The sequence below is a fragment of the Brienomyrus brachyistius genome, chromosome 5 (genome assembly GCF_023856365.1).
Source record: "Brienomyrus brachyistius isolate T26 chromosome 5, BBRACH_0.4, whole genome shotgun sequence".
In the NCBI taxonomy this organism is placed as follows: Eukaryota; Metazoa; Chordata; class Actinopteri; order Osteoglossiformes; family Mormyridae; genus Brienomyrus; species Brienomyrus brachyistius.
In genome coordinates, this window is record NC_064537.1 from 614,441 (window position 1) to 642,169 (window position 27,729).

A 27,729-nucleotide genomic window follows, 5' to 3' on the forward strand; every position below is an offset into this window, starting at 1 on the left:
ATATTTGGGTGAGGGACATTTTGGAGAAGATCTCCCCACACGAGGACTTGCACCTCGCAGTGGAGGTGCAAGAAAGCTTACAGCGGTTGAGGAGCAGAGCAGCAGAGCCTATGATAAGGCAGGTGCACATGGACTGTGGTTTGCCTTATGGTCCACTGGCAGAATTGCCAGAAGTTCGCCAGGATCCTCCTAAAGCTGCAGGGAAGAAGAAAAGGCAGAGAGACCGAAGATGGGAGGACACCCCGGGAATTTTACTGGTGTCTGTCTCGGTCTCTGCAGCCTTTCCTGCAGTATATCAGAAGGAAACGTGAGTTTCCTGACTGTTACTGTGTGCTGTGACTGTAATGTACTCAGATAAGATGAATGAAAACCAATCAATTATTGTTTCTAATAAGCAGTAAATGCTCACAGTGAAGCTCAATGTCATGAAAGTTTTATTACTATTGAAACTCTTGAATAGAGGGCTGCATGGGAAAGGGGTGAGTGTTTTAGATTTTTGTACATGTGTGGATGGCTGTTACGATCCTCCGCCTAGGGTTGTGGCATAACGGAATGGAAGGGGTAGGAGAAGAGAAAAACAGTGTAAGGGAACACCATTGGATTCTTTTCATAATTTTATAGATTTTTATTTCACTACACATACACTGAATAATTAACCTGGTACAAAAGACTTTGGGAGTGACCACAAGCAAAACAACAAACAAAACCCCAACTACTGAGTGCAACCTACAGCTAATCTCATCTATGTGCAAAAGAAAAGGAAATCAATAGACGAACACTCCACCTAACTCCCTAAGCAAACACAAACAAAACAAAACAGCCGTCACTCCCTACATACCGGTATGACCATACATACACAAAATACATACACACGAGCTAAAGCAACAGTTTCCGAAGGGCTGAGCGAAGACTTAAACCAAAAACTGAGTGGAATGATCGCAAGCCAAATAATAAAACCAAAGTTAGCAAAAGTACAAACGGCTGAGGCGAGAATCAGACAACCGGAAACAAACCAAAGTCATGCACAGTCAGTAACACAAGTCTGAAAGCAATGAATACACGAATTGCATATTATTGTCTATGATGTCTTCTGCATTTTCTTATATTATGTAATAACACAACACATAACACGTATGATAACTGTGTACATTTTATTATTTCTGAAATAGCCTATTACTCAATTTCAAAGTCAGTGTCACAAACCATTACAATATCAGTCTCATTTGACCAGTTTAATAGTTTGGTCTGTGCATTGTTTTTTGCTTGCTTGACAACCAGCGCTTCACACTGGGTCCTGGATCGAACAGCTCAAGTGAGGGGCCCTCTGTACTGTGATCGCTTGGAGTCTGTTGTTTTCCTAAACCATAATGTGCGGCTGATACCGTAATGTCATGTATATGCGTGCATCTCACATTTTAAGCGCGGATGATTTTACCGTGTTTCGGCGAAGGACAGATAGCTTGACCGCAGTTTCTGACTGGACAGGAGGAATGGCCACCCAGCCAGGCAGTGCGGGCTCACTTACTAGTTTTCTTCTTGGTATGAAGTACATTAACACAATACATGAAGCAAAACCTTAGCAACACATTATGAAGGTTTATATTTAAAATAATGTTCATTTATACTTGCGTGTACAGCAATTAATTAAAACTTTTTAAAAGTTACCATACAGTCCGTACAGCTCAGACCGCCTTTCCTGATGACAGTCACTGTTCATTGAAAATTATAATGATATTGATTATCTAACATGGAGAGAATAATCGGGCCTGTATGCCCCCTTTAAATCGCGTTGTTACGACCGCGTGGTTGTCAATAAAGTTTTTGATTTTGATGACGAAGTGCCTTGTGGGTAGGTCAAGGAACGAAATCAGAGGACGCCATGTGCTTTGTTTTCGCCGGTTTGCGGCACTGACAGACAGTGAATGACAGTGAGGTGGTAGCTGGGCCGCATTGCTTATACGGGGACGGAGACGCTGCTGCCATGAATTGCACTCGATTTTGCATCCGGACCGCGCTGCGGATCGGACCGAAGGCGCTTCGGTGGGCATTGGGGGCATCCTGAGGGTGCGGGGGCAGAGCGGCCGGTCCAAGGGCAGCGCAGACTGCGTGTGTCAGGGAGGGTGTCTGATAGATGTAGACGTGCGGCTGCCCTGTGCTTTTTCTGAGCTTTGGACGGAACCGCATGTGGGCCAGCCGTATGGTTTCTGGACTGCAGCTGCGTGCCTCTACTTTCTGGAGCCCCTGTTATATAGCTACTATGTATCTTAGCTAATGTAATCAGTCCAGTGATACGGGTTCATTGGCTTTGAGTTTCCTTTCTGCTGATGTTTGTTCGGTAATGACATTTCTTTAGTTTACAGAATTTCAAAATAAATGTGTTGTGACAGGGTTGGTTAACTTGTGTGAAATAAATACAACAAATAACAAATAAAGTCCCGTATTACTTATGAGTGATGAGGTCTGGGGTTCGGTTTATATGGTGTTTATATGATGACATCGCTGAGGACTTTACTTTTTCACTTTAACTATTTACTGAAACATCTCAACATCTCAGTGTCCGTGGTTAAGTGTGTAATGTTTTTCGGGTAATGAAGTTGGTGTCTTAAATGCTGTTACTGTGTCCCCTGCAGGCGGGACCTGGGAATGTCGGTGAGGTGTGGGCATCGAGCACTGCAGACCAGTGTAGTCCGCCTGTCAGAGGCCATTGCCGCCGCCCCCCCCCTGGACAGAGCGCCAAAGCACTACTCCCCCAAGGTGCAGCAACTCGTCAATGACATCGCCAGCCTGACGCTCATAGAGGTGTCTGACCTCAACGAGCTCCTCAAGGTAGGGCTGGTGTGGATCACATCTGAGAGCCCAGCAAGTTCCCCAGCTGTGTCTGACTGCTTAGGCGCTCTGCCTTCACCGCGTCCTCCCGCTCCGTCTGTCTGCTTAGGCGCTCTGCCTTCGCCGCGTCCTCCCGCTCCGTCTGTCTGCCTAGGCGCTCTGCCTTCGCCGCGTCCTCCCGCTCCGTCTGTCTGCCTAGGCGCTCTGCCTTCGCCGCGTCCTCCCGCTCCGTCTGTCTGCTTAGGCGCTCTGCCTTCGCCGCGTCCTCCCGCTCCGTCTGTCTGCCTAGGCGCTCTGCCTTCGCCGCGTCCTCCCGCTCCGTCTGTCTGCCTAGGCGCTCTGCCTTCGCCGCGTCCTCCCGCTCCGTCTGTCTGCCTAGGCACTCTGCCTTCGCCGCGTCCTCCCGCTCCGTCTGTCTGCTTAGGCGCTCTGCCTTCGCCGCGTCCTCCCGCTCCGTCTGTCTGCCTAGGCGCTCTGCCTTCGCCGCGTCCTCCCGCTCCGTCTGTCTGCCTAGGCACTCTGCCTTCGCCGCGTCCTCCCGCTCCGTCTGACTGCTTAGGCGCTCTGCCTTCGCCGCGTCCTCCCGCTCCGTCTGTCTGCTTAGGCGCTCTGCCTTCGCCGCGTCCTCCCGCTCCGTCTGACTGCTTAGGCGCTCTGCCTTCGCCGCGTCCTCCCGCTCCGTCTGACTGCTTAGGCGCTCTGCCTTCGCCGCGTCCTCCCGCTCCGTCTGTCTGCTTAGGCGCTCTGCCTTCGCCGCGTCCTCCCGCTCCGTCTGTCTGCTTAGGCGCTCTGCCTTCGCCGCGTCCTCCCGCTCCGTCTGTCTGCTTAGGCGCTCTGCCTTCGCTGTGTCCTCCCGCTGTGTCTGTCTGCTTAGGCGCTGTGCCTTCACCGTTTTGGTGTTCAGAGTGGCGCTGTTATAGGGCAGTGGAATCGCATACCTGTCTGCTTTTCCTGCTGAACTGATGTATAAAACAGGCCAGAGGAGAGTGTGGGTGGGAGCTGTTCTGTCATTGGGCCGGCTGTTGGGGGTGCGGCGCCCTGGGGAGGCCTGCTTAACACGGCTTGTGTCCTTCCTCACACAGAAAACGCTGAATATCCAGGATGTGGGCGTGATGCCGGTGGGGACGATGGCGGCTGCTGCCTGCCCTGCTGGCCAGGTGGGTCATGGAGCCCTGCTGTGTGTTGTGTGTGTGCTTGAGGGGGATGGGGGGGGACAGAGAGAGCATGAGGTAGGGAGGTGTGTGTGTGTGTGTGAGTGTGTGAATAAGAATGAGATGGGTGTATATTCATATGCATGTGGGTGTTCCTTCCTGGTGCCGAGTCCAACCATGCATCAGTCAGTCTGTGTCCACAAGCAGACACTGGTAAATGCTGGTATGCTTCTGTTGGGGTGCGTATGTATGGTAACTTCATCCCAGTGCATATGCCCACAGGCCGTTGAGGAGGAAGTGGTCCCAGAAAAGAAGGAGAAAAGCCATTTCACTGTCAAACTGACAGAATTGAAGGTGGCTGAAAAAGTCAGACTGATCAAGGAGGTGAAGAACTGCATCCAAGGCATGAACCTAGTGCAGGTAGGCACCGCATATCCGCCCTGGGGCTCCCCTCCTAGTTCAGGTAGGCACTGCATATCCGCCCTGGGGCTCCCCTCCTAGTTCAGGTAGGCACTGCATATCCGCCCTGGGGCTCCCCTCCTAGTGCAGGTAGGCACTGCATCCCCGCCCTGGGGCTCCCCTCCTAGTGCAGGTAGGCACTGCATATCCGCCCTGGGGCTCCCCTCCTAGTGCAGGTAGGCACTGCATCCCCACCCTGGGGCTACCCTCCTAGTGCAGGTAGGCACAGCATGTCCGCCCTGGGGCTCCCCTCCTAGTGCAGGTAGGCACAGCATGTCCGCCCTGGGGCTCCCCTCCTAGTGCAGGTAGGCACAGCATGCCCGCCCTGGGGCTACCCTCCTAGTGCAGGTAGGCACTGCATATCCGCCCTGGGGCTCCCCACCTAGTGCAGGTAGGCACAGCATGCCTACCCTGGGGCTCCCCTCGTAGTGCAGTTAGGCACAGCATGCCCGCCCTGGGGCTCCCCTCCTTGTGGAGGTAGGCACAGCATGCCCGCCCAGGGGCTCCCCTCCTTGTGGAGGTAGGCACAGCATGCCCACCCAGGGGCTCCCCTCCTTGTGGAGGTAGGCACAGCATGCCCACCCTGGGGCTCCCCTCCTAGTGCAGGTAGGCACAGCATGCCCGCCCTGGGGCTCCCCACCTAGTGCAGGTAGGCACTGCATATCCGCCCTGGGGCTCCCCTCGTAGTGCAGTTAGGCACAGCATGCCCGCCCTGGGGCTCCCCTCCTTGTGGAGGTAGGCACAGCATGCCCACCCTGGGGCTCCCCTCCTTGTGGAGGTAGGCACAGCATGCCCACCCTGGGGCTCCCCTCCTAGTGCAGGTAGGCACAGCATGCCCCGCCCTGGGGCTCCCCACCTAGTGCAGTTAGGCACAGCATGTCCGCCCTGGGGCTCCCCACCTAGTGCAGTTAGGCACAGCATGCCCGCCCTGGGGCTACCCTCCTAGTGCAGGTAGGCACTGCATATCCGCCCTGGGGCTCCCCACCTAGTGCAGGTAGGCACTGCATATCCGCCCTGGGGCTCCCCTCCTAGTACAGTTAGGCACTGCATGCCCGCCCTGGGGCTCCCCTCCTTGTGGAGGTAGGCACAGCATGCCCGCCCAGGGGCTCCCCTCCTTGTGGAGGTAGGCACAGCATGCCCACCCTGGGGCTCCCCTCCTAGTGCAGGTAGGCACAGCATGCCCGCCCTGGGGCTCCCCACCTAGTGCAGGTAGGCACAGCATGCCCACCCAGGGGCTCCCCTCCTTGTGCAGGTATGCACTTTGTGCCTGCAGGTACTGGGCTGTGTGCCCATCCTGGGGCGCCTCCTCCTGGTTCAGAAACTGCTGTAATGGACTGGGGTGTTTATTCCACTCTGGTGTGCTTCTGGCTGGACCACAGGAGAACATAGACTGTCACGCGATGCTGTTTATGTCCAGCTTAAGTTAAACGCAGACTCTTCCCATCACCTCAGAATGCCCCAGAGTGTTTTGCTGACTGACATGTGTACATGGAGTTTGTCATTTAGCTGGTGACAATGAATACATTTTTTTAATAATAACCCTTCCCCCCCCTCAGGCGAAGAAGCTGGTGGAGTCTTTACCTCAGGAGATCAAGGCCAATGTTTCGAAAGAGGAGGCAGAGAAGCTGAAGGCTGCCCTGGAGGCCGCGGGCGGCTCCGTGCTGCTGGAGTAGCGGCTCCTCTCGTCCCTCTAACGTCTTCATTTGTTTTTTCGTTTTTTTTAAACTGTGAGAGCGGCAGAGCCGTCCAGCGATGATGATGATTCCTTCTTACTGCAGGGTCTGCCATCAGTGATGTGGGGTCCGTGGTGACAGACAGGGTGAGCTGCCCAGGCCTGGACCCTCACCACTGTCATGTGACGGGGGTGGGGCACACATAGGCTCCTCCTTTGTCTGAAGGATATACCTTCTGAACTGGTCTCGTGCCGCAGCTGGCTCTGTCCATCCCGTCCAATGTGTCTGTTGGAGTCCATCACAGTGAAACTGTCCATCGGCCCTCCTGTGGTGAAATAAACACGTGATTTATTACACAAACAAAGCCTGGGCCACTTTTACAGAGCTTGAGCGCTTGAGGCTCACTGCCTCTAATGAAATTCCTTCAAAAGGTTACTGCTGTTGAGATGCTATCAGCAACAGCATCAGCTTATTCTGTGTGGGTTGGCTGCAGTACCCAGTATCTCCACTGGAGGACAGCCACGGATTGGCAGTTCATCTCTGACGTAACACAAGAAAAGTGCTCGGGGCTCTGTGGCTGATAAACTAGAGTTTAATGTTCATACATTAAGACTAAAGAAAACGCAGGTTGGTGTGAAGAAAAAAAATGTGCTGGTTGGATGGAGAGCTCAAGCAGCGTGGAATCTTCAGAAGAACCTCAAAGGAGCAACCTCAAGAGGTGTGGCTCAACGTGGAGCATGGAATTCCAATTATCACCGCTGGGTATTCTGGGTCTGGATGCTTAGTTCCGCCTTCATTTAACCCGTTAGACTGTCGATTTTATTTCTGTAATTAATACAAGTTCATCTGCAGTTGTGCAGAGACACGATTCTTACCTTTTTAGAATACCTTTTAAAACCAGCTCTATAGAGGATAGTTTGTACATGGTTTTGGATCAAAAAAATGAATCTTTGAGGCAGAAACATTGATCTGCAACGGGAATTTAGATCATCGACTAAAGAGTCTGGGGGTGTGGAGCTACCTTTTTCTAAACAGGGAGGATGCCTGCCTTTCTGTCTGAGGACATTTGACCTGGTAGCACCTAGAGGTCCACAATGCGAACAGAATCTCATCTTTTATTCCAGTGGTGGAACAAGAAATCATAGCTTGAGTGGGCAGCAGAAAGTCAGGTGGACCAATCCCGCAACAGTTCACTTTCCAAAAAAAAAAGTCACACTGTGTTCAGCACAGAGCATATCAGAGGCTCAATTACATACATAGTGTGTGTGTGTGTGTACACACGTAGAGAAAGAATCTGTTTGCCTGTCTAAAGCATTTCTACTCCAATCTGACCACATACGTACAGACACACACACCTGTCAGACACAATTGTTCTATGGTACTGTATCGTTGGCTGAGAACGCTGAATGACTGGGCCTGAGTTCTATCTGGGTGGCTCTGGGCTGCGCAGGCCCAACCCTGCCACTGAGCTCCGTTTATTCTAACATCATCCTAAGGATAGTCAAACTGGAAATGAACGTAGATATGGTTCTATCTCCCTGATGACAACTCCGGCAAACAGTAAAACCACTGTTGGAGTTTGTATCTTCGTCTGTAATGCAGAGACACCACTCCTTGAACAAAGATGTTATTGGACCGATGGTTTGTGGGAAGTGCCCCCCGGGGGTGTTGTCTGCATAGAGCAGCTCGCTGAAAAAATGTAGGCCCTGAGGTAAGGTGGAATCACTAAGATGCTTATCGCTGTTTGATTGATGGGTCAGTGAGTCTCTGTGTCCCGTCAGGGTCTACCTGCTCTTCCTAAACCCATAAAGTCGCCTGGCTGGACATAGTCCCAGGTCAAGTCCCACAAAGACACCTGTCCTCTTTTTTAATGTTATTGGGGTATTAAAATGACATTAAAGAGGTGCTTATCAAACACTGAGGGTTTTCAGGCTGTATTAAAACCCGGTGAGGGGCCCCCAGTAAGTGTTAAACACTGAATTGTCCTTCAGCCTTTGTTGAGTGTTAGTGCAGCTGTCATCACTTTCATTACATGCCAAAGGTCCTCTGTTCAAAATGGGCTGAACATTAAAATTCCCAGTTTGGGGTGGCTCCTGGCTTATGGGGTTGGGGATCCGTGTTTGGAAAGCTGTGGGGTTCTATCCCATGGCCAGCAGAGTGATAATATTACTATTGTCTATAACTTGTGTGTATGCATGTATGTGTCTGTTGTAAAGTCATTTGTGAGAACTACCAAGCTTCCCCAACAAAATGGTTCTGTGCATTAAATGGCTGCAGGTCCAAGCGGTCACAGTTACCCCCCCCCCCCCCCCCCCAGCAGTGAGCAGGGCACCATAGCAAGGCTCCAGCCCTGTCATTTCCTGCCAAATGATGCAATTGCATGACTTTTCAAAGCCCCAGTTGTGCAGACACCGAACTCCAGCCCTGTGCTGTGGAACACCTTTCTGAGAAATGGATAAATACAGTGCTGTGAAATTAACTTTTTTGTTAAAGGCCAAACCAAACCCTTTTTCAGCTTTGATTTCCACGTGATTTGGATGAACGCATTTTTGTGCCATAGTTACAGTTCAGGGTATAGGTGCATATCGGGGGGGGGGGGGGGGCGGTATTGGACAGTGCAACACAGGACAAGACTGCAAGGCAAAAGAAAGTACAACACGGGAAGTGGAGAAATAAATGTTTTTCTTTCTAAAATATACAGAGAGGTACATGTAACAGCTAAGCAATTAAGACCAAAAGAAAGAAACCAACCAAATGAACAGTTTCTGTTCAGTTTATTTATATATATGAGGGCTGCAGTATAATCGCTTACAATTACGGGGGAGTTTTTTGCCAAAATAACGGATCTAGAATTTCGGGGGGGAAATATGAGTTTCCGTGCGGTTCGTACGACTTGTACAAATGGTAAATACATATTTTAGGTCATTTTAACATTTAAATGCGGTGTGGGCACCTGCTGCCCACTGCGAGAGCCCCCTCCCGGACGCACATGTCGGCCGGTCCCTTTAAGAGGCGCGGACTGCGGGGACTCGAAGTTCGTGGGGAGGTGCCGATCCGATACGCCGCTCCATTGGCCTTTGGCTCCGGGCAGACCCGGGACTGGAGGCAGCCCCTGCTTCGGACGAGGCGATTGGCTGCGGCCGAGGCTTCATGCACCTCCCCGCCTGCTTTTCCTGGTTGTGCGGGCTGAATGAGAGCAGGAAGCTGAGGCGGGCCCGGTAGCTGGCTGATCGTTGGCATGTTTGAAGATTAATGAGGCTGTTTTAAAGCGGTGGTGTCGCGCTGCATCCGGAGCCAGAGCCGAGGACATGACGGAGAAACGGGTGTCCCGATGGTACTTCGGGGGGCTCGCCTCCTGCGGGGCGGCGTGCTGCACTCACCCGCTGGACCTGCTCAAGGTAGGATACGCCGGGGATCGGCCGGGAAGGAATGCATGCAGAGCCCGCAGGACGCTGCCGCTTCGTCCCGGGAGGGGGAGTCGCACCGGCTTAGTGCGCATGGTGATTAAGCGGGTGTGATGCCCGGGGGCAAAATGACATTCCGCTAGGAAGGTTTTATGGCAACGCGGAAAGGGAACACTGTCGTGGGTCAGGATAAGATCGGGTACATTCTGGAAATTATAGTTTGATCCACATCAGTACCTGACACTGAAATAGCAAGCCGTATGCTCTGATACGGGAGGACTGGCATTGTTTGCAGGATTCTTAGTGCTTTTTGCCGTAGCTGTCCGAGAGATTCGTCCGTGATCTATCATCTAGCACAGTACAGACCATTCTCAGTAGCTCTTGGAATTGTTTTCCTCTGGGGGTCAAAATGGATTCATACTCGCTGCCTTACCCCCGGGTCACCGAGACCCCTAAAGGAAGGAATCTTTATTACTGAGGTTATGTGAATGATGTACTTGTGTTATGTTGAGGTACGTTGGCAGCAGAACAAAACGTTGAGTTACGTTGTGCACGTGGTGTGTTTGAAGAAGAGCTCGGTGTTTTCACATGGCATAAAGATTCTGCAGCTCCTGCTTCCATGCGGAGAATCCCCTCACGTTGGCAGTCGTCACATGTTTACCTGCCATGTTCTTGGCTTTGCTCTGTAATTCCTGCAACTCTGCGAAGTTTCTCTTTCAGAGCGATTCATCTTCAGTGCTGTTCTCAAGGGCACCAGAGCCCGACTGCAGTCTGTAATCTTCGTCAGACACCTCCTCAATGAGCCGTCATCGTGGCCTTGATAACGCGCACAAACATCAGGTGGGGGTGGAGGCCCTGGACTTTGGCCCCTAGATCTGCAGCGTGCGCATTTGAACCCTGCCCCCAGGGCACCCGCCTCCCTCTGGCAGCTTCTGGACCGAGAGACGGGGGGAGGCTGCCCTTCGCCCCGGCAGCAGGTTTGCATGGAACTCCGGTCTCGCCCTCGAGGTTACAGCAGAGTTCCTCTGTCTCTCGGTCTCGCCCTCGAGGTTACAGCAGAGTTCCTCTGTCTCTCGGTCTCGCCCTCGAGGTTACAGCAGAGTTCCTCTGTCTCTCGGTCTCGCCCTCGAGGTTACAGCAGAGTTCCTCTGTCTCTCGGTCTCGCCCTCGAGGTTACAGCAGAGTTCCTCTGTCTCTCGGTCTCGCCCTCGAGGTTACAGCAGAGTTCCTCTGTCTCTCGGTCTCGCCCTCGAGGTTACAGCAGAGTTCCTCTGTCTCTCGGTCTCGCCCTCGAGGTTACAGCAGAGTTCCTCTGTCTCTCGGTCTCGCCCTCGAGGTTACAGCAGAGTTCCTCTGTCTCTCGGTCTCGCCCTCGAGGTTACAGCAGAGTTCCTCTGTCTCTCGGTCTCGCCCTCGAGGTTACAGCAGAGTTCCTCTGTCTCTCGTTCTCGCCCTCGAGGTTACAGCAGAGTTCCTCTGTCTCTCGCAATCCTTTGTGCAGTAATGCAGCTCTGCCTTTCCTAAATGATGCTGCAGCCTTTCCTTCCCTTTTCAGAGGAAGGACCTGAGCTGCTCCGGTGGTTGCGCAGGGCAGGGCGTCTTTTAGAGAACCCTACAAGTGTGTCAAGAAACTTTTTGTGGTTTTATTTGTTTTTAGCATTCATGTATTTATTTTTTCCCTATACTTTGTTTCCTTCTTCGGGGAATCGCTCCTTGAAACCCTATACTTTAATCTCCACTTGGTTCTTCAGAGTCTGTTCGTGCCCCTTTAACCCGTCATTATCTCTAAAATCACCCTCCGAGCTGCAGCTGGAGGTGCCTTGGCAGGGGCTCTGAAGGGGGCGAGTGGCCTTTTCTTGCCAGTGCTGTTCACCCGTCTCCTGGCCACTGTGAACGTTTGTAGAAGGTCACACAAAGGACAGCTGCTGGACCCAGACGGGAAGGAGTCAGAGACAAAGGCACCTTGCTCTCCAAGTCCCGGACATGGACATTCATTTGTGTCCCCAGGGGTCATGGAATACTTTTGGGGTCACGTGACTGTCCCTCCCAGGGAACCTCAACCTCCCATTTCTCTACTGAAAGCTACACGATTACCTCTGAATCCACCCGTATCATAGTGTAGCCAGCAGTGGTGTTTACCAGATGTCACTCAAACCAAGCATTTATGTTTGGCTCTCAAGGTTTAGGGGACCCCTGCTGGCCGCAAACTGTCACTGCAGTTAGTATGAAATAAGCACACCCAGCTGATGCTGGAGCAGCATGTTCTGCTAACCAGCTAGCTAGCTATGATCTTCTGTCTCTACTTGCTAGTTATTTATTTAGTTTTTGGAATGTCTGGGTGGAGGGTGACCATGAAGTGACTTTTAGAGTCCGGCCCCAGATACGATAAACCCACCCTTCACTGTAGCAGTGTGTACAAGAGGAGTTTTGCTGTGTTCTGTTCGAACTCGTAACTGGGAAATTCCAAGTTCCTAGTCGGAAATTAGACATAGAATGCCCCCTGAAGTCGGAATTCCGACTTGTGAAGTCGCAGGAATCTCAGGGCGCTTTTCCACCGCACCAGGTACCGCAATTTTGGTCCTCGGAAAAATGCACAAAACTCCGCATGATGTGTTGTTACCAACTGATATTGGTAATAATGACTAATAATTAACTGGAACTGGGGCCTGATTCAGAAAGCAGGATTTCTTGCTTAGTCTGATAACTTGCCGGATTTAAGGTGGTCTGGACTAAATGTAAGTGAATGATAGAAAAAGGCCATTTAAACTGAGGTAATTAAATCTGGCAAGTTAACCGGCTAAGCAAGAAATCCTGCTTTTTGAAACAGCTCACTGGTATCACTAAATGGCTTTCTGACTTTCTGTACTGGAACGCAGATAACAGGTGTGATGTCATTCGCAGTTCCAACTTGTGAGGTAAATGGAACGTAGCATAAGACAGCACCCTTATCAGTAGATACATTATTTCAGTTAGCATCTCACCATTTGCAGCCGGACCATTTAAAGCAGGACTTAAGGATGACATGCGCCCTGTAAGCAGGTTTGGGAGCCTGTAAGCTGCAGCCCGTGGTAGATAAATATAAGATGAAGTCCCTGCTCAGTTTTGATGCTAATCATTAGTCTTTGAAGCCACAGCTGTAAGTTTGAGGTAGCTGTCTGTGTTTAGTGAATGATTTGGGTGATTCAGGAGCTGGGCTGTGCGCTACATTCACCCTCATAACCTTTGTAATCTCCCAGCTCCAAGGCAGAATGGCCCAATATCATCACGTAGCAAGGCCTTGTGTGCTGTGCAGAGCCCATGGCTGTGCTGCTGTCGTGTGACTCGGCCTGTAAGTGAACCAGGCAAATTCCTCTCGTGATTGAGCTGTCAGACATGCATTTGGGTGACCTTGTTTAAAGTGGGTGGCATATGCATTTGCATGTGTCCACGGGCGACAGATTTAGGCCCTATGCTCTGTGCGACACGTTCGTGCTCATGACGGGAAACCAGCCCCATGCTCTGTGGTGGGCAGTGGTTCTGAGGTGACCTTGTGCAATGTCCTGCACCATCTTTTTCCTCTTTTTTGGATTCTGGGTGCTAATGGTAGAGTCTCAGAGAGTGGAAGTCGGAATCTGGTCCGTGGTGCGCTGACGGACACCTTGGGAATATCCAGTATGTAGGAATAAGCTGTAATAAGCTGTGTGCAGTTTCAGGGTGGGGTGGTGGGGGGGGGGGGGGGGGGGGGTAAGAGTAAGAGTACAGATACCACGCCGAAATGTTACTCAGTTAAAAGTTTGTCGTCCAGTAAAATAAAAACCCTAACCTAAAAACCAAATAAAAGTAAAAAAATACAAGTTAAAATGAAATATAAATGTACTGAAGTAAAAATAACTATACATTCAGATCCACTGATCTTACAAAAAGCAACATATCCTTTTAAATTTCCTGAAGAAAGGCCTCATCCTTTATGCGGCATCTTCCTTCCGCCGTCTTACCGAGTCATTTGAGAACATTTTTAGTCGATGATTTTTAATAATCGAATTTAATCACATAATGGCGACAGCTCCAGTTTGTAAGCTATAGTGCAATTTAGTCACTTTTTCTTTTTATTCAGGAAGAAAGTGGTGAAGCTTGCTGACGCAGATCAGAGGAATAACATTTTTTATTCCTTGGAAAACAGAAGATCAGTGTACTGGCTGTGTTTAGTAATGAATTGTTGAAAATGTCACGGGCCGGTACTTTGAGACGTCTTATAACTGGTGAATGAGCCGACAAAATCCTTCATTCTCCACTACGGAAAATGTCTGATTGTCCCATGCAGTCAATTCCATTATTTCAGTACTTGTATCTTTAGCTCCGGTGCTTTGAATATTGATAGTTTTCAAATATAAATCGGCAGTTTCGGTATTTTAACCGATATATTGTACATCTCTACATATTCTTTGTTTAATCTTCATAAAGACTATAATGCATATAATAATAATATTATTGTTGTTGTTGTTGTTGTTGTTGTTTATTTATTAAGAAAAAGAAGAAGAGGACAGCAGTACAGCCCTTGGGTGGTCGATATATCAGGCCGCTGACTCTGTGCTATGAAGGCAGTGATGTTGGTGGTGATGGTTCTTTGCACCCCTGCCCCCAGGTGCACCTGCAGACGCAGCAGGAGGTGAAGATGAGGATGATGGGCATGGCCATGCACGTGGTTCGCCATGATGGGGTTCTCGCCCTGTACAACGGTCTCAGTGCCTCCCTCTGCAGACAAGTGAGTGTAACTGAATTTGCTAATGTACACACACACACACACACGCACGCACGCACGCACGCCCACTAGCTTTTAGTCACATGCTTTGTGTGTCCCGTTATGTTAGTGGCAGCCTCGTTGTGTGAGTGTCACATCTGTCATCTGGGATACAGGCACCCTCTGGTGCTGGTTCTGCTGTCTGTGTGGTACAGTGAGGCCTCGCATCCTTCTGGGATACAATGAGTCAAGGGAAGAGCCCTGATTCTCTTGCAGGGTTGCTGGTGGAGGCATTCCTCCTACCCGGTGCCCTCAGGCTCCTGACGTGTATGCTGACGGACCTCCCTCCCGGTGCCCTCGGGCTCCTGACGTGTAATGCTGACAGACCTCCCTCCCGGTGCCCTCGTGCTCCTGACGTGTATGCTGACGGACCTCCCTCCCGGTGCCCTCGGGCTCCTGACGTGTAATGCTGACAGACCTCCCTCCCGGTGCCCTCGGGCTCCTGACGTGTAATGCTGACAGACCTCCCTCCCGGTGCCCTCGGGCTCCTGACGTGTATGCTGACAGACCTCCCTCCCGGTGCCCTCGGGCTCCTGATGTGTATGCTGACAGACCTCCCTCCCGGTGCCCTCAGGCTCCTGATGTGTATGCTGACAGACCTCCCTCCTGGTGCCCTCAGGCTCCTGATGTGTATGCTGCCAAACCGCCATCCCCGTGCCCTCGGGCTCCTGATGTGTATGCTGCCAGACTTCCCTCCATGCTTGTTGAGAGAACTTGAAGTTGCTCTTTGTCCTAGATCCTGGGGATTAGGTTACACGTTACACTGCAGGAAACTTATTATGAGAAACTTGAGACTCTGTTGCTCAATAATAGCTTTTTTGTGTTTTTTTTCCTCTTTTATTTAATGAATAAAAGCAGTGGGGAGGGGTGGTCAGGGATCAGGAGCACTGTGTTCTGTCATGAACTCCCTCAAATAGGGTAGATTTATGTACATCTGTAGCTCCTGGTAGCGTAGTGAGATTAACATGCAACTGGTTAGTTAGTTAGGCTGGTGTTTGTCTGGATGCTGTGATGCCACTTACCCCTCATCCTGCACAGGGTGGCCAGATTGCTCTTTGTGTTGTTCCTGCTTTTTCTTGCTTTCATTCTTCTATCCAGGCGACCCTGATCTCCGTTCTCATGGAGCTCCCTGTGAGCATGACCGGGAAACCCGAAGGCCCCCTTAAAGCTTCTCTGTGACTGTCTCCCCACACAGATGTCGTACTCCCTGACGCGATTTGCCATCTATGAGACGGTGCGTGACAAAGTGGGAAGTGCCAACCAGGGTCCCATGCCCTTCTACCAGAAGGTTCTACTGGGGGCTTTTGGAGGTATGAGCCATCTGCTGTGGCATCATGTAGTACCACCTTGCGGTTAGTATGGTACTGACGTGGCGTTAGTATGGTACTGGCTTGCGGTTAGTATGGTACCGCCGTGACATTAGTATGGTATCACTGAATGGTTAGTATGGTACCGCCATGGCATTAGTATGGTAGCACTGTACGTTTAGTATGGTACTGCTGTGGCATTAGTATGGTAGCACTGTATGGTTAGTATGGTACCGCCGTGGCGTTAGTATGGTACCACTGTGAGGTTAGTATGGTACCACTGTGTGGTTAGTATGGTACCGCCGTGGCATTAGTATGGTATCACTGAATGGTTAGTATGGTACCGCCGTGGCATTAGTATGGTAGCACTGTACGTTTAGTATGGTACTGCTGTGGCATTAGTATGGTAGCACTGTATGGTTAGTATGGTACCGCCGTGGCGTTAGTATGGTACCACTGTGTGGTTAATATGGTACTGCCGTGGCGTTAGTATGGTACCGCCGTGGTGTTAGTATGGTACTGCTGTGCGGTTAGTATGGTACCGCCATGGCATTAGTATGGTACCACTGTGCTGTTAGCATGGTATCACTGTAGTTAGTATGAATGCCAGCTTTTTGGTAGATGATAAGTTCTGTTTGGGTCTAGTTTATCTTGGGTATATTTAATCTCCTTTTTTGTTTTATAGTTAGTGCAGTATTTAGTACTTAGTATGGTACCACTGTGGGATTAGAGGCTGGTATAGCATTTATCACACAGCAGTGCTCGTAATTTGCTGCTTTTTCTGACGATGTTTCCATCAGTGCTCTTTTGTGATCTCCATGGCTGCCAGAGAAAACATCTCTCATTTAAATGTAAATGTCACATTTTAGCTCTCGGAAGCACGACAGGCTTTTGTGAAGGAATCAAGCTGCCATTTCTACGTAGCTTATGTCCCCTCAGACACCTACGCAGCTACTCTGCTGCTGTGCTCCCCCTTCTGGCCAAAGTCCATGTTGCTCTGCTTCAGTCCCAATAAAGGCATATGAACCATTTTATGTTTTCTATCCAGTTCACTGTTCTGTCCCTGGGGTCCAAAACCAGCTTCCCATGGAACCATTTAAAATGAAAACTCTCTTTTTAGGTTTTACCGGCGGTTTCGTCGGGACTCCAGCAGACATGGTGAACGTCAGGTGATTTATATATATATATTTTTTTTTAAAATATTTAGTTTGTACAGTAGTGCCAGAGGCCTTATTAATAGCCAGCAGAGACTAGAGCTTAAATGTGCTGAATATGAGAAAGAAAATCCAATAAGGCAGAGCTGATCGCTGGCAGTGAGTGAGAAGGCGCTGGGTGGCCGGTGCATGCAGTACCGTTGCTGTACATTGTGTGGCACTGTTTACCCACATTTCTTTTGTACTGCAGAAGAAGCCTGTGTCTCGCAGTGTACAATCTTGCAGAATCGGTGCAGAATCTCTCTGGCTGGGTTCTGACTTCTTTTTCACCTCCACTCCCTTGTTAAAAGCTGTAAGTTAGTGATGTTTGTTTAATGCTGTGTTTTTGTGCCTGTGTGTCTTTTGTAGGATGCAGAATGACGTGAAACTGCCCCCAGAACTGAGAAGAAAGTAAGTATATCACACACGTGTTATTCGGTATGCTGTCATGATGTCCTGCACCTCGGGAAAGACTGTGCCACACTGCCCCTTGTGGCCACCAGCGGCTCTCCTCACTGGCCCTTCTGCCTGTCCGTCTCCTTCACAGCTATGCCCATGCGCTGGATGGCCTCTACAGAGTTTGGAGAGAAGGTAAGCTGGCCGCTGGGGGCGTGTTCTGCCTGCATGGGTGGGGCTTAGGTGTCAGGGTGTTTGAGAGAAACGTCCACCCAGTAAGAATAGGCTTCAGTTTGGATGGCGGGCAGACTGTATGTGCGTGTGTGTGCGGTTCCCCTGCTTCATCAAAGTAGAGCCTCCGCAGAAACCTTTCGGAAGCCAAAATGGCATTAAGTGAAGAAGCAATTACTGTTCATTTATATGGGAACATATAACACACCAGTAACTTTTTACCTTGTGGGGACATTTTTTCAGCCTCCACAAGGACAACCTCAATTTTATAAAAATTTGTGACTTAAAATAAAATAAAAAATAAATTAAAATACAAGTCTTGTAATCGATCTCCACAGACAGAAATGTGCGTGCGTGCGTGCGTGTGTGTGTGTGTGTGTGTCTGACATGTTTATCTCTCTCCCAAGAGGGTGTGAGGAAGCTCTTCTCCGGAGCTACCATGGCCTCCAGTAGAGGTGCTCTAGTCACAGTAGGGCAGGTGAGAGGCAGTCGTGCATGATGGGAGAGAGGCTGGGTGGCTGTGGGTGTGTGTTACTTTGTGCCTAATCTGCACAGCCCCCCCCCCCCACGTGGAAATGGCTCTTAAGGAGTGGGATTAAAAATCACCAGACATGGCTTTTGAGTAATTTTCATGTTTTGTATTTGAACTGTGTTGCAGTGAGGAATGGCATTGCGTACAGGTGTGTGTGTAACAGCCTCTTCCTTTTCGTCCAGCTTGCCTGCTATGATCAGGCCAAGCAGTTTGTCCTGAGTACCGGCATCATGTCTGACAACATCATCACCCACTTCCTCTCCAGCTTCATTGCAGTGAGTCAGACCATCCCTAACCCAACCCCCCCTTGCCCCCACCCTCTCCATGGCATTTCTCTAAACAACAGGTGCCCCACCGGGCTCTCTCTTCCTATCACTCTATAGGGAGGTTGTGCTACATTCCTCTGTCAGCCACTGGATGTGCTGAAGACTCGGCTGATGAACTCCAAAGGGGAATACACGGTGAGGGGGGTCACTTCCTGAACACAGTGCCGGGGTGCCTGGGGTCGCTGCCCACACCAGGGGAGGGGTGGCTGGGGTCACTGCCCGCACGCATCCACACACAGTGCTGGGGTACCTGAGGTCGCTGCCCTCAAGCAATGCCGTGGTACCTGGGGTCACTGTCCACATGTACCCACTCGCAGTGCCAGGGTGCCTGGGGTCACTGCCCGCACCTACTGCTGGGGTGCCTGGGGTCACCGCCCGCACCTACTGCAGGGGTGCCTGAGGTTACCGCCCGCACCTACTGCAGGGGTGCCTGAGGTCACCGCCCGCACCTACTGCTGGGGTGCCTGGGGTCACCGCCCGCACCTACTGCTGGGGTGCCTGGGGTCACCGCCCGCACCTACTGCAGGGGTGCCTGAGGTCACCGCCCGCACCTACTGCAGGGGTGCCTGGGGTCACCGCCCGCACCTACTGCAGGGGTGCCTGGGGTCACCGCCCGCACCTACTGCAGGGGTGCCTGAGGTCACCGCCCGCACCTACTGCTGGGGTGCCTGGGGTCACCGCCCGCACCTACTGCTGGGGTGCCTGGGGTCACCGCCCGCACCTACTGCAGGGGTGCCTGAGGTCACCGCCCGCACCTACTGCAGGGGTGCCTGGGGTCACCGCCCGCACCTACTGCAGGGGTGCCTGGGGTCACTGTCTGTTATTCCCATTGCTTTGTAACTGAAATCTGTATCTTTCTGCAGCTAAATGTTCTTTGCCCTTCTGGGGCTTGAGCCCCTTCTCCCATCATAAACCCCACTTTCCCTTCCCCCCCGCGCTGCATGTGTACTCCTCCATGTTCTGCTCCTCCCCCTCCCTTGATGAGTGTGCCGTCCTCTGTTCCAGGGCCTGATGCACTGCCTGAGGGAGACTGCCCGGCTGGGACCCCTGGCCTTCTACAAGGTAAGACAAGCGAACCCATACGTCACTCTGGGTCTGTCATAAGCTATGATTGCAATCTGGGTCGTCCCAAAGGTGCTGGAGATAAAGGTCCAGGGATATGCACTGCAGGAGGCTTCAGACATGAGCCATCTTTGGGATGATATTAGAGGAGATCTTGGATTTATGTTGTCTGCTAAGGGGTTTTGAGGTTCTCCCATGCAGTGACTCCTGAGAAGCAGGGATGTCGCCCCTCTGTCCACCTTCTAGGATCATCCTCTATACCTCTATTACTCAAATCACGGTCCTCGAGGTCCGAGCACCGCTGGTTCTTCAGCCTTCCTTTACCTGTGAGCCAGGTGTGAAGCCTCTGACCAATCAGAATCAGTAATTATTGCACTAACTACCTGGGAGAACTAGAAACAAGGCCTGGCTTTGGAATCGAGGGCCAGATTTGAAGAACCCTGCTCTATACCTTAACCATTTTGTCATATTTGATTGACAGAGTGGGCGGGACCTGATACGGCCCACCCAATTGCATTTCAGCGGCCTGATTCTGCTGCTGCTGACTGTCCAATCGCATTGCAGGGCCTGGTTCCGGCCGGCATTCGTCTCATCCCTCACACCGTGCTGACCTTCGTCTTCCTGGAGCAGCTGCGGAAACACTTTGGCCTGGTGGTCGTCACCTGAGTGCGGGGGGGGGTCCACGCGGGCCATCTCCCAGTTCCCCCCCCACCCACTCCTGACCCCTCCCACCTTGGTGGCTGCACCGGCTTTCCCATCTCCACGTCTTCCTCTTTCTGGAACTCGAGCAGTATCCCTACCCCACGGCCCGCTGCTCAGAGCGCCCCTGCTCTCCTGTTGGGGCTGACCATGTGACCAGACCCGTCCCACATAATTTGATTCCCAGTGTGTCCTGCTGATCCCGCTGAGCCATGATGGCACAGGAGATGGACTCCTGCTTGCTTAGACGAGCCAAACTGTTTGCCGCCCCTCAATCCAGCTGTGAAAGGGGAGTGTGTGTCTCTGATATACAGGAGTGCTGTGTTCCCTCACATATGTGCACCTCCCCCCCCAATGTTACTCCCTGTGCAGGCTGGTGCAGCCCAATCTGGGCCAGCCTGCTGTCTAATTGCTGTTTGAATAAAGTGCCCTGTCCCTTTCCTTTGTCCATACCTGTCCCTGTGCCTATCCCTGTCCCTGTGCCTGCCTCTGTCCCTGTGCCTATCCCTGTCCCTTTCCTTTGTCCATACCTGTCCCTGTGCCTATCCCTGTCCCTGTGCCTGCCTCTGTCCCTGTGCCTATCCCTGTCCCTTCCCATCCTTGTGTCTGCCCCCGTGCCTATTTCTGCCCCCATCCCTGTTCCCATCCCTAGTCCCCTGTGCCTGTCCCCTGTTCCTGTGCCTATCCCTCTTCCTTTCCTTTGCCCATCCCTGTGCCCACCTCTGTGCCTGTTCCCATCTCTGTCTATGTCCCTGTGCCCGTCCCTGTCCCTTCCCATCCTTGCGTCTGCCCCCGTGCCTGTTCCCATCCCTGTCCCTGTGCCCGTCATCCTTGTGTCTGCCCCCGTGCCTATTTCTGCCCCCATCCCTGTTCCCATCCCTGGTCCCCTGTCCCCTGTTCCTGTGCCTATCCCTCTTCCTTTCCTTTGCCCATCCCTGTCCCTGTGCCCACCTCTGTGCCTGTGCCCATCCCTGTCCCTTCCCATCCCTGTCTTTGTGCCTATCCCTGTTCCCATCTCTGTCTATGTCCCTGTGCCCGTCCCTGTCCCTTCCCATCCTTGCGTCTGCCCCCGTGCCTGTTCCCATCCCTGTCCCTGTGCCCACCTCTGTGCCTGTGCCCATCCCTGTCCCTTCCCATCCCTGTCTTTGTGCCTATCCCTGTTCCCATCTCTGTCTATGTCCCTGTGCCCGTCCCTGTCCCTTCCCATCCTTGTGTCTGCCCCCGTGCCTGTTCCCATCCCTGTCCCTGTGCCCACCTCTGTGCCTGTTCCCATCCCTGTCCCTTCCCATCCCTGTCCTTGCCCCTGTGCATGTCCCCTGTTCCTGTCCCTGTTAGGAGATGAGAGGACATTGCGGGTGAGGACCAGTTTATGCGTAATTTCTCGGCCAGTGTGTACAGCACAAATTGATTATAAACTGCTTATCTGGAAAAGCCAGTCATGACTGTCCAGGGGCTGTAAAATGCAAAGGAATAATTTAGTACTTGAATAATTTATTATCATTCATATTGTAGTCAGAATTCAATTCCCCTACTGAATGATTGTGAGCTCGCGCCGAAAGAATGAATTACATGCACTGTGGCCATGTAGAGAACAGCAGACTATAAGAGCTCAGGTAGGCTCTTATTTAACCCTCAAAGTCCCACCTACCCGTCCGCTGTGCGATGCAGGGCGGGGGACCTCAACCGCTGGTGGGGATTCAAAATGGGAAGATGCTGACTGTAACCACTGAGTGTGTTTAGGGGAAAAGAGCTAGATTAGACATGTTGCTTTTAGAATAAGATTTTTATTTTACACATTGCAGGTGTTCCTAACTTTAGGGTGTTCTTATGTCGTTTTCACATCGCTGTCCACATCTCTTCCTGTATTTTAGGTAATTTCACCACTAGCTGGTGATGCTATGGGAACAGCAGTGTCCAGCAAAGCCGATGTTAACGTGTGTAAATGTGATGGTGTCAAGATTTAGCACTCAAGCCTTATTATTTTTATAGCAAAGTCTAATTTGGAGGTAATATGGGGCAAAAAAGTCATAGGGCGTTACTTTGTCTCGTATCACAGCAGCCGAAAGATTAATATGACCATTTTCTGTACCTTAGAGCTTGTAGAAGCCAGTAAGATAAATGTCTTCGTAATACTTTTAAACACAGTTGTACTATCCCATAATTTGCCACATCGATCCTTGAGCCGCAGTGCTGTGGGAGTTCACCAAGCCAGGTCCTGATCGTTGGATTTCTAAATGGCGTTTGATATTAAACATGTTTGTGTTCCCTGTGCCGCCCTTAGGCAAGAACCTTTGGAGTCTTGTTGATTAAGTGAATTTTCCGTTAGGTCAGCAGTAATTGTACCTTCCTCATGCCGCTCCTTGTTTAATTTTCTTTCTTAAATCATTAGTCTTTTTGAAAATGTTTTATTAAATGTTTCATACCTTCTGCTGGGTGAACAGAGAGACAGAAGAGGCTGCTGACTGTGCAGAGCTGGTCTTTTTAATGTCCTTTAGCTCAGTCTTTGGGAAATAAAATTTTAGTGGGAAAATGCCCATCTGCCCTTCCATACTTCACTGATGTGTGTGTGTGTGTGTGTGTGTGTGTGTGTGTGTGTGTGGGAGGGGGGGGTCCGGGGAATGGATGCCCCTTGTAAGTGGCTGTTGAATAATATAAATAATAACTTAACATGGGGGGGGTGGGTGATTTAGCCTTTGTCAGGGTGATGTCGACCCAGAGGGGCATGTACACTTCTCAAAAGAATTAAAGCAACACCTTTTAATCAGAATATAGCATCAAGTCAATTAAACTTCTGGGATATTGATCTGGTCAGTTAAGTAGTGGAGGGGGTTGTTAATCAGTTTCAGCTGCTTTGGTGTTAATGAAATTATCAACAGGTGAACTAGAGGAGCAACAATGAGACGACCCCCAAAACAGGAATGGTTTAACAGGTGGAAGCCACTGGCATTTTCCCCTCCTCATCTTTTCTGATGGTTTTTTCACTAGCTTTGCATTTGGTGACGGTCAGTGTCACTACTGGTAGCATGAGGTGATACCTGGACCCTACAGAGGTTGCACAGGTAGTCCAACTCCTCCAGGATGGTGCATCAATACGTGCCATTGCCAGAAGGTTTGCTGTGTCTCCCAGCACAGTCTCAAGGTCATGGAGGAGATTCCAGGAGACAGGCAGATACTCAAGGAGAGCTGGACAAGGCTGTAGAAGGTCCTTAACCCATCAGCAGGACCGGTATCTGCTCCTTTGTGCAAGGAGAAGCAGGATGAACACTGCAGGAGCCCTACAGAATGACCTCCAGCAGGCCACTGGTGTGAATGTCTCTGACCAGGTGATCATGAAACAGACTTCATGAGGGTGGCCTGAGAGCCCGACATCCTCTAGTGGGCCCTGTGCTCACTGCCCAGCACCATGGAGCTCGATTGGCATTTGCCATAGAATACCAGAATTTGAAGGTCTGCCACTGGCACCCTGTGCTTTTCACAGATGAGAGCAGGTTCACCCTGAGCACATGTGACAGATCTGAAAGGGTCTGGAGAAGCCATGGAGAACGTTATGCTGCCTGCAGCATTGTTCAGCATGAATGGTTTGGTGGTGGGTCAGTGATGGTCTGGGGAGGCATATCCATGGAGGGACGCACAGACCTCTACAGGCTAGACAACGGCACCTTGACTGCCGTTAGGTATCCGGATGAAATCCTTGGACTCATTGTCAGAACCTACGCTGGTGTGGTTGGTACTGGGTTCCTCCTGGTGCACGACAATGCCCGACCTCATGTAGCAAGAGTATGTAGGCAGTTCCTGGAGGATGAAGGAATTGATACCATTGACTGCCCCCCACGCTCCCTGACCTAAATCCAATAGACCACCTCTGGGACATTATGTTTCGGTCAATCTGACGCCACCAGGTTCCATCTCAGACTGTCCTGGAGCTCAGTGATGCCCTGGTCCAGATCTGGGAGGAGACCCTGACATTGCATAGAAGCACATGGGGGCTTTACAACCTACTGAGTATGATACTGGTAGTGGGCAGAGTTCAGCATCCTGACAGCTTGGTGGATGAAGCTGTTGGACGGTCTTGTGGAGCCCGGAGGCTCCAGTACCTTTTCCCTGAGAGGAGGAGGCTGAAGAAGGAGTGTAAGGGGTGAGAAGAGTCGTCGGCAATGCTGTTGAGGCAGGAGTGCAATATGTCCTTGAGGGAAGGCAGTGGGGCACCGATGATCTTGCTGGCTGTATCCACTATGCTTTGCAGGGATTTCCTACAGGATGCAGTGCAGCCTCCATACCACAAAGGGATGCAGCTGGTGAGGATGCAGCACATGATGGGGGGTGGGGACTCGTGCTCTCCTCAGTTTGCGTAGGAAGTAGAGGAGGGTTTGAGCTTTCTTGGCCAGTGATGTGGTGTTGTCTGACCAGGACAGGTCCTCAGAAATGTTCATCCCCAGGAACTTGGTGCTACTCACCCTCTCCACAGCCGCACCGCCAATGGATAGTCGGGGGTGTAATATTCGTGCAGAATATATTGCATAATTTGTAAGTCACAGAATTGATTATTCAAATGATGTGTACACATTTGCTAGAAGCTTGATGTTCACTGGTCGATGTACACATGATCTGTTTTATGCATACTCACTGCAAGTCAGTTGGAGTAGTTCTGCTTACCTGTACAGAGTGCAAGATACCCTCCGTGTTCTTTAATAAAGATCGTGCACAGCTATCCTGCCATATTGCTTTATAAACAGCAATACAACACAGGGGGTGCTGTGAATGACCTCTGCTGAAATCAACCACGATCTCTTTGGTCTTGCCCACGTTCAGGAAGAGATTGTTGTCTTTGCACCACTGGACAAGTTGGCTCGCCTCATTCCTGTAGTTGCCCTCGTGATTTTTGGTGATGAGATCGACCACGGTTGTATCATCCGCAAATTTGACAATGTAGTTGGAGCTGTAGGTTTGTGCACAATCGTGCGACAGCAGGGTAGAAAGCAACGGGCTGAGCTCACACCCTTGTAGAGCCCATATGCTCAGCATGATGGACGTAGAGATGTTAATGCTGACCCTCACATTTTGTGTCATCCCTGAAAGGAAGTCCAACACCCAGTTACAGAGACGGGTCTTGAGTCCCAAGTGGCTGAGTTTCCGTATTAGCTTCTGGGGAATGATTGTATTGAACGCTGAACTGAAATCTAAGAACAACATTTACACGTAGGAATTCTTTGAGTCCAAGTGGGTGAGGACTAGATGGAGAGCAGCGGAGAGCATAGGAAAGTACTGTATCACAATAAGAATAGTCAGAAAAAACATAATAAAACACAATCAAGGTGAACATAACACCACACTCCTCTCTCTCCCCTTTGGCTTCTCTCCCCTGGGCTGTTGACATAGAAGGCCTCAGAAAGTCCTACTGCCACCTGGAGGGCCGGAGGGAAACATGCAGAGAAGCTAATACATGGGCACATGGAGTAAGCCCGGCTCGGTGATCTCCTCAAAGCAGTCAGAGAAACCCTTCACACTCAGGAGAGATCTGAGAAAACAAGCATCTGGCCTGGTGAAGGTTAAACCGTAATAAGTTCTCAGTCTGATGTACTACGTTTGACGTTCTCTGTTTGATGTCCTCTGTTGGATATTCTCCATGAGCGTCCCACAGTAGCAGCCAGCCAGGTCGGACAGGACTTAATGGTATGGGGTCCCTGTAAGAAAGCCAGTCATACAGAACATCCTGAACCATGAACATTTGTGACACAGAATCTGCTTAAAAAGCTGATTAGCGTTTTGCTGGCTCGGTCGTTGGTTTTCACCGGCATGGTAGCTGCCTTTCATCTGAGGGAGCTGGAACCTCCCTTCTGGATCCTTCTGGCTCCATGTTCTAGGTGCGAACCGGCCAGATTCTGCCCCCTAACGCTGCCCAGCTCTGTTTTCAGGCAGGTGTCCTCCCCACCTTAGGAGAACCCCTATCTTCCTGCCATGTGGATCCTCTCCTCCTGCACGTGCTACGGTCCACTGTGTGCAGAGCAGCACATCTGCTATCAGCTTCATAAGCGGCCCGATCTGTGTCCCAGCCCACTGCCCCCCACCCTGGCTCTGCTTCTCACACAAACCTCCATCCTTCTCCTGTGCCATCGGCCAGCCTCCCCGCTTTTAGCTGGTGCCCATTAAGTTTTCCCATGTTTAATATGTTACACGTTACACACCAGCAGCTGAATGGCATTAACTACATTCCATTGCATTAAGCTCTATTAAAATGCAAAAATAAACAATAATTCTGCATCAGCAACATGGAACCTCGGCTCCCTTCTCATAATGCATCTTACTTTTCTTTATATTTTTAACAATGCCAGTGGGTGGTTTTATTTCCGTAATTTAAAAAAGGCTCTCGCCCTCAGGATAAGGGCTCCAGCAGCCAGGGTTGGCACTCTCCTGCCACAAGGCTGCGGGTGGCGCTATACCAGCTCTTAGCCCTGCTCACTGCTCCCAGTTACATGCCTGTCTGCTGTGAGAAGCTCTGGGAATGGATGCCCCTGTAAGTGGCTCTTGAATGATATAAATAATAACTTGACACGTGTGTGTGTGTGTGTGTGTGTGTGTGGGGGGGGGGGGGATGTTCAGTCTTTGTCACATCAATGTTGACCCAGAGGTTTGAAGTGGAATCCAGAGACAAAATGCTGGCCACTGTTACCATGAAATGGGGCCCTTGGGGATGGGGGAGCACCAGCACCACCCTGCTGGTGGGGGAGGGATATACCTGAGGGGGAGGTGGCGTGTGGCTTGGCAGGAAAGGATTCAGCAGGTAAGTGCCCCTGGTTGAAATCCCAGGGTTGGCAGACTGATGTTGTTGTTGGGTAGCTGACCCGATGCTGAATACCCCAAAGCTTGCTCTGAGCTATATACAGTATGTGTTTCATGGAGAGCAAGATGGAATCTTTGAAAACACATCACCATGCTATTATATTTATTCCTCACTGGGTCTAGGTCATGATTTAGATTTAGTGGAAATGCAAAGGTGTGCATGACCTGAACTTGCGGTGCCATGTGGGGGATGTACCATGATGTGCAGTGCTGTGAGGGATGTACCATGATGTGCAGTGTTGTGGGGGATGAACCATGATGTGCAGTGTTGTGGGGGATGAACCATGATGTGCAGTGCCATGTGGGTATATGCCATGATGTGCAGTATCGTGTGGGGATGTGGCATGATGTGCAGTGCCGTGTGGGGATGTGGCATGATGTGCAGTGCCGTGTGGGGATGTGCCATGATGTGCAGTGCTGTGGGGGATGGACCATGATGTGCAGTGTCGTGTGGGGATGTGCCATGATGTGCAGTACTGTGTGGGGATGTGCCATTATGTGCAGTGCTGTGGGGGATGGACCATGATGTGCAGTGCCGTGAGGGGATGTGCCATGATGTGCAGTGCTGTGGGGGATGGACCATGATGTGCAGTGCCATGTGGGGATGTGCCATGATGTGCAGTGCTGTGGAGGATGTGCCATGATGTGCAGTGCTGTGGGGGATGGACCATGATGTGCAGTAGCATGTGGGGATGTGCCATGATGTGCAGTGCCGTGTGGGGATGTGCCATGATGTGCAGTGCTGTGTGGGGATGTGCCATGATGTGCAGTGCCGTTTGCGGATGTGTCATGATGTGCGGCTTCAGCTTGGAGATGCCTCGGCACTGGGCTGCTGGCATCCGTAGGAGACGGAATC

The 27,729-nt window shown here is 51.0% G+C and overlaps 3 protein-coding genes across 4 annotated transcripts; all 3 read left to right on the plus strand.

The window, feature by feature from the left end:
* The first annotated feature begins 1,838 nt into the window (after positions 1–1,838).
* Positions 1,839–6,473, plus strand: LOC125743043 (39S ribosomal protein L12, mitochondrial-like). The gene is made up of 5 exons (XM_049015650.1): positions 1,839–2,040; positions 2,631–2,826; positions 3,909–3,983; positions 4,260–4,397; positions 5,993–6,473. The coding sequence occupies exons 1-5, from the start codon at positions 1,982–1,984 to the stop codon at positions 6,107–6,109; spliced, it is 585 nt and encodes a 194-aa protein (XP_048871607.1). The 5' UTR covers positions 1,839–1,981; the 3' UTR covers positions 6,110–6,473.
* Positions 6,474–8,978: 2,505 nt separating this feature from the next.
* On the plus strand, positions 8,979–20,042 carry slc25a10b (solute carrier family 25 member 10b). Its single transcript, XM_049014560.1, has 11 exons — positions 8,979–9,507; positions 14,135–14,254; positions 15,486–15,600; positions 16,718–16,766; positions 17,160–17,201; positions 17,338–17,381; positions 17,825–17,895; positions 18,132–18,224; positions 18,333–18,410; positions 19,281–19,337; positions 19,902–20,042. The coding sequence occupies exons 1-11, from the start codon at positions 9,418–9,420 to the stop codon at positions 20,001–20,003; spliced, it is 861 nt and encodes a 286-aa protein (XP_048870517.1). The 5' UTR covers positions 8,979–9,417; the 3' UTR covers positions 20,004–20,042.
* A 206-nt stretch (positions 20,043–20,248) lies between these two features.
* LOC125742494 (keratinocyte proline-rich protein-like) lies at positions 20,249–22,570 on the plus strand. Of its 2 annotated transcripts, none has more exons than XM_049014558.1 (2): positions 20,249–21,147; positions 21,264–22,570. In XM_049014558.1, exons 1-2 carry the CDS (start codon positions 20,249–20,251, stop codon positions 21,376–21,378), a joined length of 1,014 nt encoding a protein of 337 aa, XP_048870515.1. In that variant the 3' UTR covers positions 21,379–22,570. The 2 variants fall into 2 exon arrangements, with proteins under 2 accessions (XP_048870515.1, XP_048870516.1); XM_049014559.1 differs by having other exon boundaries at positions 20,249–21,139; positions 21,292–22,570.
* The last annotated feature ends 5,159 nt before the right edge of the window (positions 22,571–27,729 follow it).

What these genes read in the sequence shown, in the direction of transcription:
- LOC125743043 (XM_049015650.1), top strand. Translation starts at nt 1,982, where the DNA reads ATGAATTGCACTCGATTTTGCATCCGGACCGCGCTGCGGATCGGACCG. An exon ending in ACCTCAACGAGCTCCTCAAG is followed by an intron (nt 2,827 to 3,908) that starts GTAGGGCTGGTG and finishes TTCCTCACACAG; the next exon opens with AAAACGCTGAATATCCAGGA. An exon ending in AAGGCATGAACCTAGTGCAG is followed by an intron (nt 4,398 to 5,992) that starts GTAGGCACCGCA and finishes CCCCCCCCTCAG; the next exon opens with GCGAAGAAGCTGGTGGAGTC.
- slc25a10b (XM_049014560.1), top strand. Translation starts at nt 9,418, where the DNA reads ATGACGGAGAAACGGGTGTCCCGATGGTACTTCGGGGGGCTCGCCTCC. An exon ending in ACCCGCTGGACCTGCTCAAG is followed by an intron (nt 9,508 to 14,134) that starts GTAGGATACGCC and finishes CCCTGCCCCCAG; the next exon opens with GTGCACCTGCAGACGCAGCA. An exon ending in CTCTAGTCACAGTAGGGCAG is followed by an intron (nt 17,896 to 18,131) that starts GTGAGAGGCAGT and finishes CTTTTCGTCCAG; the next exon opens with CTTGCCTGCTATGATCAGGC.
- LOC125742494 (XM_049014558.1), top strand. Translation starts at nt 20,249, where the DNA reads ATGATGGCACAGGAGATGGACTCCTGCTTGCTTAGACGAGCCAAACTG. An exon ending in CCCTGTGCCCACCTCTGTGC is followed by an intron (nt 21,148 to 21,263) that starts CTGTGCCCATCC and finishes CTGCCCCCGTGC; the next exon opens with CTGTTCCCATCCCTGTCCCT.